Source organism: Octopus bimaculoides, chromosome 2 (genome assembly GCF_046866305.1).
Source record: "Octopus bimaculoides isolate indiv1 chromosome 2, ASM4686630v1, whole genome shotgun sequence".
In the NCBI taxonomy this organism is placed as follows: domain Eukaryota; kingdom Metazoa; phylum Mollusca; class Cephalopoda; order Octopoda; family Octopodidae; genus Octopus; species Octopus bimaculoides.
This window is the reverse complement of record NC_142929.1, coordinates 124,413,115-124,427,385: the sequence shown is the minus strand read 5'-3', so window position 1 is coordinate 124,427,385 and position 14,271 is coordinate 124,413,115. Positions and strand designations below refer to the sequence as shown.

Here is a 14,271-nt window from a genome sequence, read left to right as displayed (position 1 = left end):
TGATGCAGACTTTGTGGATTTAACACTGAAGATATTACCCACATCATAAGCAGTTGTCCAAAATGTCATCAATATATTATCTATTGATGGGACATGATTTTGTAGCTAGGACACTTTATAATGAAATCTGTTGGAGGGATAACCCCAAGGACAATGAAATAAGAACCCACAGTATGGTAGAAGCCATAGCCACTCATAATAAAAAGGAGTACTGGTGGAATGTCCTAGTGAAGACCTCAATAATATGTAAGTACAACAGACCTGATATAATGATCTGGGATAGAGAGGAGAAACTGTGTACAGTTGTAGAAATTAGCTGCCCAGCAGATGTTAACATAAAGCTGAAGATCAGTGAAAAAGAGAATATCTATGCTGAACTATTGAGAAATCTGCAGTTACTCTATCCAGATTACAAGTTCAGGTTTATACCTGTAATTATTGGGGCCTTGGGATATGTAACCCACTGCCTAAATGCCAATCTTGAGAAATTAGACTTCCCAAAACCAGAAAGGAGAAAGCTAATTCAAAGACTACAGATCCAATCCATCACTGGAACTGTAAAAATCTGTAAAACTTTCCAGAAGTTTATCATTTAAATATATATGAGCATGTCTAGATATGCAACTATATGCATGAGAATACATACATAAAGTAAAATATACAAATTTGCATATATACACACATACATACATACAAACAAAAATACTCTGTTGCTGATGTTGAAATTCCAATGAAGGAGCCTTGGATCTAGGTTAGAAAGCGGCTCTTTCTCTATTGGCAAGAAATCTTGAAATAAAACTAAACAATGACATAGATACACCAGGTCAATTAGTCAATTCCAGTATATTATCCATACTTATTTTAATTACCACAAAGGGACAAAAAGCAAGTTAGCTCTAACAGAATACGAAATCAGAACTAAATTATTAAAAACATCAAGTTCAACACTCTACTGTTTCTACCATTTATTACCCTTAATATATATATTAGTGTTACTATGGCCCAGTTCATGCTCCAGAAATATTTAAATCTCTCTTTCATCTTGAACTTGTTTCAGTCATTGGAATGCAACCATGATGGGCACAGCTTTGGAGTTTAGTCAAAGAAATCGATTCCAGTACCTTTTTTTAAAGTCTGGTACTTACTCTATTGATCTCTTTTTCTGAACCACTAAGTTATGGGGACATAAACAAACCAGCACTGGTCATCAAATAGTGTGTGGGGTGAGTGGATGGACAAACACATGCAGATAGATAGATAGCTAGGTAGATAGATAGATATGTAGTAGATAGACAGACAGACAGACAGACAGATAGACAGACAGATAGATAGATAGACAGATAGATAGATAGATAGATAGATACACAGAAAAACAGATGTTGAGCTGCCACGCAGTTTCCACCTGCCAGATTCACTTACAAGACATTAGTCAATCCAGAGTTATAGTAGAAGACTCTTGCCCAAGGTGTTGCACAGTGGGACTGAACCCAAAACCACATGGCTGCAAAGCAAGCTTCTTATCAATACAATTTTCAGCTTTCAGTTTCTACTCTTAAAATCTATTAAACAGCACGCCATAAGTTATCAGTAGTTAAAAAGTTAAAAAGTAGGATGCAATATAATTTTTATTATCAAGTAGAATAACCTTGCTTCTGCACTTAGCAAGATAAGCTTATTTCACTTAGTATGTTAGCAAACGCTTTACTGATATAAGAATGTCTTAACAGGAAATTATTAAGTTAACTTCAAAACACAAATAATTCATTGGTTACACTCCTTGGGTAAATATATTCAGTGAAACTATATTTATTGATATATCTTTTTCCAGGTAGTATTATCGATATCATGATCTAAAATTGCTGGTAGATCCTAAGTTTGAATCTTAAAACATTAACTGTGAACAACTGACAATGCTTAATTTCTTAAAAGGTTTGCTTTGTGTTCTCATCTTTAAACAAACCCAGGTGATACAATGTTACCCAGCCAGAGAGAACAAGAGAAGGAGGGAGAGAGAGTGGGAGACAGCAAGAGTGCAAGAGAGAGCAGGAGAGAAATGGTGGTGAAGTGCCAGGGTATACTCACAAGGAATGGAGATCAGAGCATAGATGGGATGGAAGAATAAGGAAGAGAGAGAGAGAGAGAGAAATGGTCACAAGTGCCAGGGAATACTCTCAAGGTATGGAAGTCATAGTATATGTGGCAGGGTATTGCCAAGAAGGTGCAAGTAGGAAGTGGGGATAGGGAATGCAGTGCCTGGGGAGAACCTGGGTAAATAGAGGGATTGGGGAAAGCAATGAGGCAGTGAGGACAGGATTGGAGAGTGGGAAATAATCATAGTGTACAAAGAGGAAATGTGAGGGAGAGAAGAGATGCAGTTTAGGAGAAGAGGTGTAATTTAGTTTTTTGGGGTAGGGTGAGTGAAAACTTTATTGTTACATGTGGGTGGAACACAATGCTTTTAGAACTCAGTTTTGCTGACATGGGTGGGTTTTCTCTAGAACCTTATATCGCCAGACATCTCAGTCAATTGTCATTTCCTCCGTGAGCCCCAATATCCTGAGATTGGTCCTCACCACTCCATCCCATGTCTTCCTGGGTCTCCCTCTTTCACAGGTACCATCTGCTTTCAGTGATTGGCATTTCTTTATATTGCTGTCTTCATTCGTACACATCACATATCCAAACCAATGTAGTCTCCTCTCTGGTACGCTGCATTTGATTCCTCTTATGTCCAACTTTTCTCTCAACACACACACACACATATGTTGAAATTGAAAACATAAATCTGAAAAGAAAAGGAAACATAATTGCCATGCTTGTTTGCAAGTGAATAGATCAAAAGTCAAACTTCCAGAAAACTTCATACATTAATGTCAGTAAGTATTAAATGACATTTGTCTCAAAACTGAATTGAAAGAAACAGGGGAAGTTAAAAACAGCTCATGATCACATTTCCTTGAGAAAATATTTAAACTATTTAAGATTAACTCTCTTCCATCCCTAGTATTAATTACCTTATAGATAACATATGATAGAATACCATGTTTTACAGTGTTGTTATTAACAACAGCAATTTCAATACAGTGACATTTTTTCATTCACTTTCTTATCAATAGATAAATCTTTAATAGTTGAATGGTTATTTCACAATATATAGACAAAAGTGTCAGTGACCTATCTTTATGTGATTTGGAAGATAATCTGCATTTAATTGTTAAGAATTGTTATGTAGTTATGTTTACTGAGCAGTAAATTCTAATCCCGATTACCTAGATAACATAATCCTGATTTAATTACCCAAAACGTTTCTGTAAATCTGAACAATTAAAAATGGTTATTGAATGACTTAATACCAGGGATTGGCAACTATGGCCAATGAAGGAATTTTGACCGGCCTGTGAGAACTGATACCCAATGAGATGTTTATTTAAAATTTAAATTTATTGTAATATGAGAGACAAGAGGCCTATTGTTATATTCTTCCACAAATCTTCTGATTCACTCTACTTAATGCCCACCTCCAAACAGATGTGAACGCTTTGATAGCAAAAACACAATAAAATATTTGTCGCATATGCAGGGCTCAGCACATCATTTCCACTCACATGACACAAAAACAATAATAATAACAATTCCAAAACATTTCTACCCAGTCACCACCACTCCTATGCAAAAATATAAAACAAAAAACTGTGAGCCGACTTGAGTCTGTTGACAGACATAGTAAGATTGCCTCAAAGGGACAATTGTCTCAGTTGACATACTGCCTTCACTCTGTTAATGGCGACTTCACCATCTCTGGTTTGTGAAACCAACAACAGCTTACCCCTGCCACCCACCATTGGTAAGTTACAAACACTCATTTTCTCCTGCTCGAATTCTATCTCATGTATAGTAAGACACCTATTTCTACCCGTCTTTAATACTGTAACCTCTCAATCAGCACAGCACAAAGTCACCTCCCTCAGTACTACTCCCTCTCCCAGCCTAGGGGGTCAAGTTAGTTGGCAACCCTGCTGGTGCTGGTACCATGTAAAGAGCACCAGCATTGGTGCCACATAAAAAGTACCCTGTATACTCTGTAAAGTGCATGGCATTAGGGAGAGCATTGAACCATAGAAACCATGCCAAAGCAGACAAAAGAGCCCGGTGCAGTTCTCTGAATTGTCAGCTCCTGTAAAACTGTTCAACCCATGCCAGCATGGAAAACGGATGTTAAATGATGATGCTGATGATGTAGAGAGGACAATATCATATTAGATAACCCTTTTTGTGCCAGTGACACAATGAAATTCACTCAGTCCTGGCTTTAAAGTTGTTTCTGAGAGGAAGAGTATCCAACTGTAAAACACAAGAAAATATGACAATCAAGTCAATGAGAACATCTAATTACATATATAGGACTAACATTTGCCATGTTAGTGTTGTGTACAACAGTGAGATGCCAGGTGGGAACATCTGGCTTTGTACAAGAGAGCACTTAAGTGTCCTCAAATAATTGTGATTTCAGATGTAGAAAATACACACCAAACAACTCAGACACCATTAGAAATTTTCCTTTCCCTGTTTAATGCAAATCTCAGAGATGTCACTAAAAGCATTGGCATAATGAAAGTTTGGTTTAGATAAATTGTTGAATTGCTGAGTGGAAGTGTAAGTGGACAAAAGTCAAAATGGAGGGGAGTTTTAATCAGACTCTTCACAGGCCAGAAATATCAGTACACATCCTTCTGCGTGAATAACAAAACTAGGGTGGTTAGAGTTGGCATGTTATTGGCAAAGTAATGCATAAATGCATAGATAAAGTAAGTGAGGTAGTCAGAGAATGTGACAAAATAATTAAACTTGGACAACTTATAGGAAATGCAACAGTAGTGATCTCTGCATATGCATCACAATCAGGATTTACAGATGAGCAAAATGACCATTTCTAAGGGCCTCTCTTGTGCATTATCTTCACAATAGATGACAGGGTCCTGATTATTCCAACTGGTGACTTTAATGGATATGCTGAGCAACACTATAATAATTGTTCCAAGTATATGGAGACTATGGCTTAATGCCTGGAATTAAGAGATCAAGGCTCATGGAGTTTTGTGATGCAAATGACTCACCATCTGAAACACTAATTTCAGGAAACAACCAGCTAACTAATCACAAACTACACAGGTAAATGTGCAAATTAGATAGAATACTCAAGAATAAATGGAATAGATAGATACTTGTCAATACTATATTTTCTCCATTTTCTCCAGTGAAAAATGTCCCACTTGGAATACTCTGATTAGTGATATCAAAGCAGGTAAGTGTTAAGCAAAAGACAATCTGGAGAAGGAAGAAATGGGGACAGATTCTTGAGCCAGATGTATATTCGAAGAAGTATTTGGTGATATTTATGTTAAGAAGAAGGAGAAAATAGAAATCTATAAATGTTCTTTTCTACTCTAGGCACAAGGCTCAAAAGAAATCTATAAATGTTGAGGATAATTGGGAGCTTCAATGAGACAACTTGCAGTGAGTCACAGACCAGATCTGTGGGACCAAAGTTCCAGCACAATTGAAAGTGACATGCTAGAAAGAGCCATGAAAGCTAAAACACTATGAGAACAATATCAGATAACTAGATGAGAAGCCAAACATCAGATATACTCAGTAAAGAAACAGAAAGTAAGAGGATTACCAATATTCCTCCATGTGAGGTGTATTAGATGGGAAAGCATCGACAGTATGAAGACATTGTTGGTGAGACGTTTGTCTATAATAACAGTGAAGCTGCTGTACTGACTGGTTGTGAGAAGAAGGAATGAATGATATATTATTATGAGAAGCTGCTGAAAAAGGAGAATGTGTAGAGGAGAAAAACAGGCTAGCTGAAGTCAATCCAGCAGAGAGATTAGCTATTGAAATCAAGCTGTGTGGTTTCCCAGGGAAAGCTGTTAGACCATCAAGGATAGTTGCTGAGATGTTGAAAACATCTAGTGTGGTAGCATATGTGCAAGTCACTCACATAGAAAATCAGATTGTACAAGAACATGTAATTCTTACTGACTGGCTTAGCAGCATCACCTACTACAAAGACAAGAAGCTGCTCTTGAGGGAAGTAAATATAGAGGTATCAGACAGATAAACCAAGTGAGAAAAAAAAAGTGTTAAACAATTAACAGTTGTAGTTAGTTTTATTAAAATTTCAATTAAAAACTTTTTGCATATGGCAACTTAACTGATTTCATGCTGTTTGCCCATTCAAATAATTTTCCTTAGCTCATTGTATTTTTATTTTAAATCTATGCAGTACCAGCTACCAAATATAGAAGCTGTAAATCACAGTGGGATATATTTAAGTCTTTAAAAAAGGAAAACTACTCAAGATTGAAATATTGTTTGATTTTAAGGAGAAAACCAAAATCTCTTTGATGCATTTTTGTCAATATAAATTGGAAATGGTGTGTTTATACACATTTAGTAGAGGAAGTTCTTTGATTAAGAAGTTAGCCATGTAAAACAGGGATTTTGCTCCTTTTCTGTTTTGAAATCTGGAACATATGCACTTAGTCTTCTGAAACATATCAGCTGATCTGATCAGATCAGATTGTTCAAACCCATTATGATCAAAACCACTTGAAGGATGAATTTACCTTTAAAATTTCTATAATCAAACCTTTTGTCAGAGCAAAATTCAGTATATTTTAGTATCTGATTTGTATACTGTATTAGAAAGAATCCAACACATCTACAAAAGATTTTGCCCTTTTAAAGTGTTCAGTCTATAAAGCTATAATTAAAATTACCACAAATTTGAAACCTGTTACAAGCTCCTTGAATAATTTCATTTAATCTCTCTACATTCTTGATGAAATGTAGGGCTCTTACAGCAGTTTAATTGTTTTGGTCTTGACTTTAATCCCTTAAAAGACTGGTAATCTTACTTGAACAAATATGTGTTTCTTAAACATAACAAACAACCACTACCTCGCTTGTTGAATACATAATTTCTGAATGTAATATGTCCATTTAATCTTGCAGCCATTATTTTGAGGCAGAGTTTTGGATTAGGAGACCCATGACCCATAGAAGAGGGTATTTTGGATTAGCTATTCTTCAAAGTGCCACATCTAATGGGAAAGGAAAAAGGTACAGAAAAAAGAAGCAGAATATAAAAAGAAATTTTTGGAAAATAAATTGGTCAAAATCGTAATTTTCGTTGTATGAGGGGGCAACATGAATAATTTCAGATTTCTTATTTTCTCCCTTCCTGTTTGAAGCCATCAAGTATTACGTCATAATAATTTTGTACCATGGCATCATTTTTGGGAGTAAAAATTGGTTAACATAGTTGTTGAAGTTGAAAGAGTTTGAAAAATAGTCAGGTGACAGGTACTTATTTTTCGAGAAATTTTTCTTCAACTCGAACTCGATTTGTAATTGAGGTTGTTAATAAAATATCTGGATAATTTTTAATACTTAACAATCAATATTCTTTTCTCTGTTGGATTACAAGTCAATTTTTCTCCCACACTAATGTCTAATTTGATAATCTACAACTTTCAAATCATGATGTCTAACTGGGGCAAAATGAGTAATGACTAACTTCAATAATTTTTTCTCTTTAACTACATGGTGTGTAAATGTATCATGAAGAGATCCACTCCAGCAGATCGTGAAGAAACTATAGAGAATGTTTTGTTTTCAGATTTCATATCGTGCCATTTTTATGATCTTCTTTCAATTTGACCTAAACATTTAAAACTTTTGTTGCATTTCTGATTTTTCTGTGTAAGGATGGATATTGGTATGCATGAGTCATTTTTCGAATGCAGTTCTGGAGAACTGAAGAGACAAATTTACCTTACTTAGTTTCCTCATTTCCCCCCAGCTAATGGAGATAGTTTTCTGAGATAGCGTTCAAATTATGTTATAGTGTTTTTAATGTATTTGGAGAAGGTCATTTGTTTAGATGGTATAGTTTTTTTTAAGGTAGTGAACATTTGTAAAAAATATACTTTTTCTCGAAGTCAAAATGCAGAAAATCTTACTCATTGTGCCCCACTCTCTACCAGAAGAAAAGAAAAGAAACCATCCTTTTCCTTCCCACTGAAGAATGAAACTTAGAGGGACGGCTATACCAAAACTACACCCGAAGAAAGTTACGGAAGTGGGTGGCAAAAATGTGAAAAATCGAAATTTTGAATAAAAATAACCCCAAAAACTCAGAATCGCAATTTCCGTTGAATGAAAGAACAAGGATAAAAAGAAAAAAAAAGATTACATTTTCCTTTCTCATGAAAGATGGGATGGGATGCCTAATCTGAAATTCTGCCGACGTTAAGTAACTGAATCCTATTCACTATTCTTCTAGTATTCCAAATACTTTTTCCTTTGACTCAGTCAGTACGCCGCTTGTAGCTTTTCTGAACACTGCTACACTTCATTTTCCCTGAAATAAAAGATCATAAGCTAATTAATTAGCTATAGAAACAAAACACAACAAAATTAAATAAACATTATCGGGATGAAATGCTTAGCGGTATTTCGCCCGTGGCTACGTTCTGAGTTCAAATTCCGCCGATCTAGACTTTGCCTTTCATCCTTTTGAGGCCGATTAAATAAGTACCAGTTACTCACTGGATTCAATATAATCGACTTGATCCCTTCCCCCCAAATTTCAGGCCTTGTGCCTATAGTACAAAGGATTATTATAATTATTGTAAAGAATGAAGAAAATAAGACTGGATTTTGTCGTTTCTTTTTCAGATTTCATTTAAAAAAAGTAATTTCTTGTTTAACTCCAGATTAGACTTGATTAAGCAGGCATATCAAGAATCAAAAAAAAAAAAAGGGTTCCAGTCATGATACTCATGTCTTTTTATATATCGGAAACGGCATTCAAAGGTATACATTCCTTTTTGAAACGGTTAGATGTGGTTTGAAAGAAATTTGACTACTATTTCTAGTCGGTTGAGCGACCGCATAATAAAGGGTCCTTCTGAGTTGGAAAATTTAAAACGTATGCAGATGTTTGCAAATTTTTATTGTTGCAAGAAATTTAAAAAATGTAAAAAAAAAAATCTACGTTCAGTATAATTTCCACACCTTCGACTGCTATTCGCATGGTGTGTCACGAAGATAATTAAGAATATGCTAAAAAACCCACAATTCACTTGTAAGGAGTGGACTTCTAACTTATGAAAATGAACATAAATTACTAATAATAAATTACTAATAATAATAACATTATTAACATTAATTACACTTATGGAAAAAACATTAGTACAAATACTATAATATTTCAATTAACTTAAATTTAATTTCAGAGATATTTATTCCTACACAATGGAATACACACATTTATATATTATATATGTTATAAATTAAAAATAAAATAATTATGAAGTTTTTATATCGTAACACGCACACCAGTCATCATTTGCTGCGGTCTTACTCTGCTTGTCTGCGAGCGTAAGTGGTATTTCATGTGATTATAAAATGTCGTCTTCTCCGGATAACACTCATCATGAGCTTTCTCGCGAAGAAAAAGAAAAGCTGTCAGCACTTTTTAACCGTCTAGATGTAAATAAAGATGGTTCTATCGACATTCATGATTTGAGTGCAGCATTAAGTCAGATGGAAGTTCCTCAAGTACCGGGACAGGCGCAGGTAGAAACCAATTAAAATAATTTTTTCCCTCCTTTATTGTCTTAGGAAAATTTTCACGTTGTATGCCTCAATGAATATATTTTCATAAGTTCTACGTGGAGATCTAAACTGATCTTAGTTTAATATAAGACTATTCTGTTTACAGTATTTATTACCATATCACACAAATTTTATTTCTATCTTGCTTTTGTATTACAAAAACGATCGTCCGTGGTCTTTCATAAATTAAGCGATTTGTTTGTCACACTTATTTCAACTTAATCAAGAAAGCGCCTTCCTGTTTATTTCATTTAACTAGTTTTGACTGTGTGAGCTTCATTTAATTATGTGTAGGCATTTATATGCCTAATGATAATAATTCTTTATCGTATTTTTATTTTCTTTTTACATTGAAGCACGTATCTTTTAATTTTTTCACGGACACGTGGGGGTTAGTTTTATTAATTAATGTCTCAGTTTCTTTATAGTCCTTTTCTTAATGCATGTTAATAAGAAGGATACGAGGCAAAGCTGAATTCCACTGGACATACCGAGTGCATGTGTACGCAGCATATTAGGAATTTAGTATGAATTTTTACTTGAAAGAATTGGGTTGCCGTTTCGCGGTCATACGTTTTTAATTAAGTTTACGACAGTTTGTCCGAATCACTAGTGTCCTTAATTAATGAATGACCATCACAACGTCTTATTGCCTCCGTAAATTTTAAGAGTGTTATGCAAAATTGTATTTAATTTTGATCTTTTGAGAAATGCATGATGAGCACTATGTTCATTTCTTCGTGCATTTTGTTAGAAATTAATTTTGACTCAGTTTAATTCGGTTTCTATGGATGTCATTATAATCTTGACGTCCTCCCTATATTTTATATAACATTTTCTACTGAAATATTTAATAATTTACTGAGAGTGTAATAATTATAAATAAGTGCAAGTTTCCATAATGTTTGGGTGAAATAATTGTTACTTGGTATTTGTGAACAAAAGGAATCTTGTTTTTGCTATCTAAGCATTCTTTTACAAATATGTGCACTCAAATACAGAAAGGGATCAATTGAAGGTTGCTGTGACCTTCAGTAAAACAGTTAAATCTGTTGTTTTCACTAAATTTTAGAAAAACTCAATGCTTTTAAATCGTTACTTGAAAATAGTCTGTATAATTTAGTGTGTGTAATACACGAACTTTTTATCTGCTAGTTCAATCTCACTGTTATATCCGCAAGCTACTACTCAAACGAATGTCCATATGGAAAAGGACGAGATTGCTCCTTATATTTTGTAGCAACAAAATGTTCGTCCTCAATCTGCTTTTATTGGAAAGTTACGAATGAAAATTTCAGATGTTGAGAGCAATTACTGTCGATCTTTGAGAATAGCGTACCACTTTCTCAAATCTGAGTTGGTATTAATTTATTTGCACTACACATCTTAAACACAAGGACCTTAAAATATTCTCTAGAAAAGAAAAAAAGCCAGTCACAGTACAGTGTCAAAGAAAATAGTTCTTCAGTAACCAACAAAGTAATACCAGCTAATGTGAGATAACGGAAGTAGCAATCTTTGAGTTTAGTGTCCCACTTTCACTTTCTCAAACTTTCGTTAGTAAGTTTATTTGGCTTGCTGAAGTAGTTTTTCCTTTGTGTTGTGGGTGGTTTGTTTGTTATTGATTTTTTTTAAAAATTCAGATTCTTTTATTTTTTTATATTTCTGAGATCAGAGGGAGTGCCTATCGTTTTTTCTTGTTAATGTTTGTGTTGATATTTAAGATGGGAGGGTACGATTGTGTGTTTGTATGTATGTATGTTAACTCGCATATAGACACGACGATCAGCCAATCTTTAAGTATATTCTGAATTTCTAAAATTCCTCCCAATTAAAGTATAAATGCATTATTGTTTTACAATTCACTTTGCGTTATAGAACGTTTTATAGCTATATAATCTTCACTTTTTTGTTGCCATCGCTTTCTGCATGTTGTTTCGGTCAATATGAAGATTCACACTCGTTAACGAAAGCATACCCTCCCCCCAGCTTGCTGGGTGTTAACAACTGTGTAGAAAACTAATTGCGCAAACGAACCTGGCGAGGGGGAGAGGACTTTCGGAAAATTCACAAGATCCGATTTTTCCCTCATAACTTTCAGGAAAATGGATGAAAGAAATATATAATCAATCTATTCACCTTTCTGCAAAAGATTTCGGCAAGATTTCTTTCAGAGTAATTTCCCACAGTAATGTGAAATTAAAGTGTTCATTTTTTTTTTTTTTTTTTTTTTTTTTTTTGCTTTGAAAGTTACAAAAAATATGAGTGCAGAAGAAAAGTAAAAATAGCAAAGAAATACTGTGACAAAGTGAAATTAAAGAGAATCATTTGACCAGCGCAAAACATCGTGTTTGTGGAACTGAAAATGGGCAGATTGATTACATATTTCTTTCATTATGTTATCGCAGTTTTGTGAGATTTGGCTGTTACTTCTAGCATGTGGATAACCTGCTTGAAGGCCAAGGCCGTAGAATTGGGAGGTGGGAGGGGTTTGAAGAATTCAAATTTTACAAACAATTTTTTTTCAGAATCGAATTCTCCATAAACGGAAACGTGGGATTCCGTAAAAAAAAAAAAATGTATATATCCATTTTCCTGAAAGTTATGACGGAAAAATCGGACCTTGAGAATTTTCCGGTAGTCCTCCCCCCACGTTCGTTTGCGCATATTTTTTTTTCATATTCGTTTTCTACACAGTTAACAACCAACAAACTTTCTTTTTTTTCGTTAACTGGTAAAAATCTTTATATTGACCGTTGTTCAACGTCTTTAGCTACCAAGAGACCACGTCCTGATATTCTTCAGTTTCTAATTTTGGTAGTGGAATCTCCTCTATCCTGAAAGATTATTAATTTACAGTCGTGCACGTTTTGACGACATATCTATATTGATGCCACTGAAGGAAGCTTTGATAGTTCACTGTTGACATTGAAATTGTACTTATAGACATTAGCAACTGCTGAAAATGTACATAAATTATTTTCATTTTAGATCTCTTAAATTTTCTGTAGGCTCTGATAGATAGCTGACCTTCAAAGTTATCCCATTAAATATTATTCGACTTATTGCCTTCCGTACTTAAGCATAGTATTTTTCTGTCCTCATTATTTGACATTCACGTCCCGAGTATGACTTCAGACTGGCTTTGGTAGCAGAGCCCTATTTCAAGAGTTCCATGATTTTTGAGAAATTGTTCTCAGGTCTGCTCTGACCTGGAGTAGTAGCACCTGTCAGGGTTAATTAGCATGTCATGGAATTGCCTCCAGAATGTCACTCACTGGTCACACACAGATAGGTCACTCACTGATAGGCCCAGGACAGATGAGACCCTTCAACTATTTAGCTGCTCGTCTAAGAGAAGGTAACTCTATACAAATTATGCACCCTGATAACTACTGAGCTTGTGGCACTTGTTGCATCAGACTGATACAAGTTTTGAGGATGGGAAAGTGGGATTGGCTCTGCACAAATAATGCCCACTATAATAATAAACTCCTGCTGCCATGTGGGGTAATTTATTGAGCATTAAAAAAGAGGTTAAGGGAATTAACCGCTATAGAAAACCTAGAGGGAGGTACCCTAAGACAGATATGTACTATTTCTGGCCTCCATTATAGCTCCATGGATGCTGCAAATGTATTGACTTGTCATTCCTTCATGACACACCCTTGAGTGAAGAGGTGGTAACATATATGGAGTGAGGTACTTGTTTCAGGAAACCACTCTGGCACAACAAAAGTGGTTAAGTCACTGTTTCTGCTATACTATTGATAACGACAAAAAAGGCCAACCTATTTGATATTCAAAACCTATTCTAGTTCATTTAATATCTTCAAGTAGTTAATTAAGTGCACTATTTTGGTTCTATAATTTGACAGTTCAAACAGCTGTAGCAAACTGTCCATCAGCAAGTCCAAATTATTTATCAGAGCTTATTCCATATCTTTATATACCATATCTTTCTCATATTTTTTTCATAGTTCATGTGGTAAAATATCATGTATATATTTTTTGATAACATAATAGGTTAACTAGGAAGATGTCTATATTACAATAACCAATAATATGTTGTGCATATATAGTAATATTATGATCATGAAATTAGCATTAGGATTCTGGCGGAATCCTAGGGTTCCAGGGAACCCCGGTTGAGAAGCACTAGTCTCGAAGATCGTACTTTTCAATATCTTTTTAAATATCTCATGGACCATCAGCATGAGTGTGATCATCACTTTCAAGTAACTTAACCTTCTGTATTGGCTGAATGTTTTTAGCTTGGTTAATTCTTCTTTAAAATATTGTATGCTCATTTTGATAGGGTCACACTAATCTGAAATGGATATTTAATACTAGTGATATTTATATATTAAAATTTGTGGAATATTATTATTTCTACTTGCATTGTTAAAATATTCATTTCTCTTGTTTTTGGCTGTAAAAAATTGTATTTCACTTGCTTTTGTCCATTCTAATATAAACCAGGCATTTAATTAACAAATGCAATTTCTTAATAAGGGCGATAATAGAAAAGCCTTAAATTATACATATACAAGGGTCAATTGAAAAGTTCATAGACTG

General features: G+C 34.5%; 1 protein-coding gene and 1 long non-coding RNA gene across 2 annotated transcripts in view; one reads left to right on the top strand and one right to left on the bottom strand.

Annotated features, from left to right (window-relative positions):
* Positions 1-851: 851 nt before the first annotated feature.
* LOC149137225 (uncharacterized) lies at positions 852-9,540 on the bottom strand. Its single transcript, XR_016240737.1, has 3 exons — positions 9,413-9,540; positions 6,970-8,434; positions 852-2,785 (listed from the first exon to the last, which is right to left on the bottom strand). It is a non-coding gene; the product is annotated as an uncharacterized LOC149137225 (long non-coding RNA).
* The window catches only part of LOC106882438 (mitochondrial adenyl nucleotide antiporter SLC25A25), an 88,219-nt gene continuing 83,422 nt past the window's right edge, over positions 9,475-14,271 (top strand). Inside the window, exon 1 of the mRNA XM_014933119.3 lies at positions 9,475-9,654. Within this exon, the coding sequence (XP_014788605.1) occupies positions 9,484-9,654 (171 nt within the window). The 5' untranslated portion in view covers positions 9,475-9,483. The remainder of the gene's footprint in view (positions 9,655-14,271) is intronic.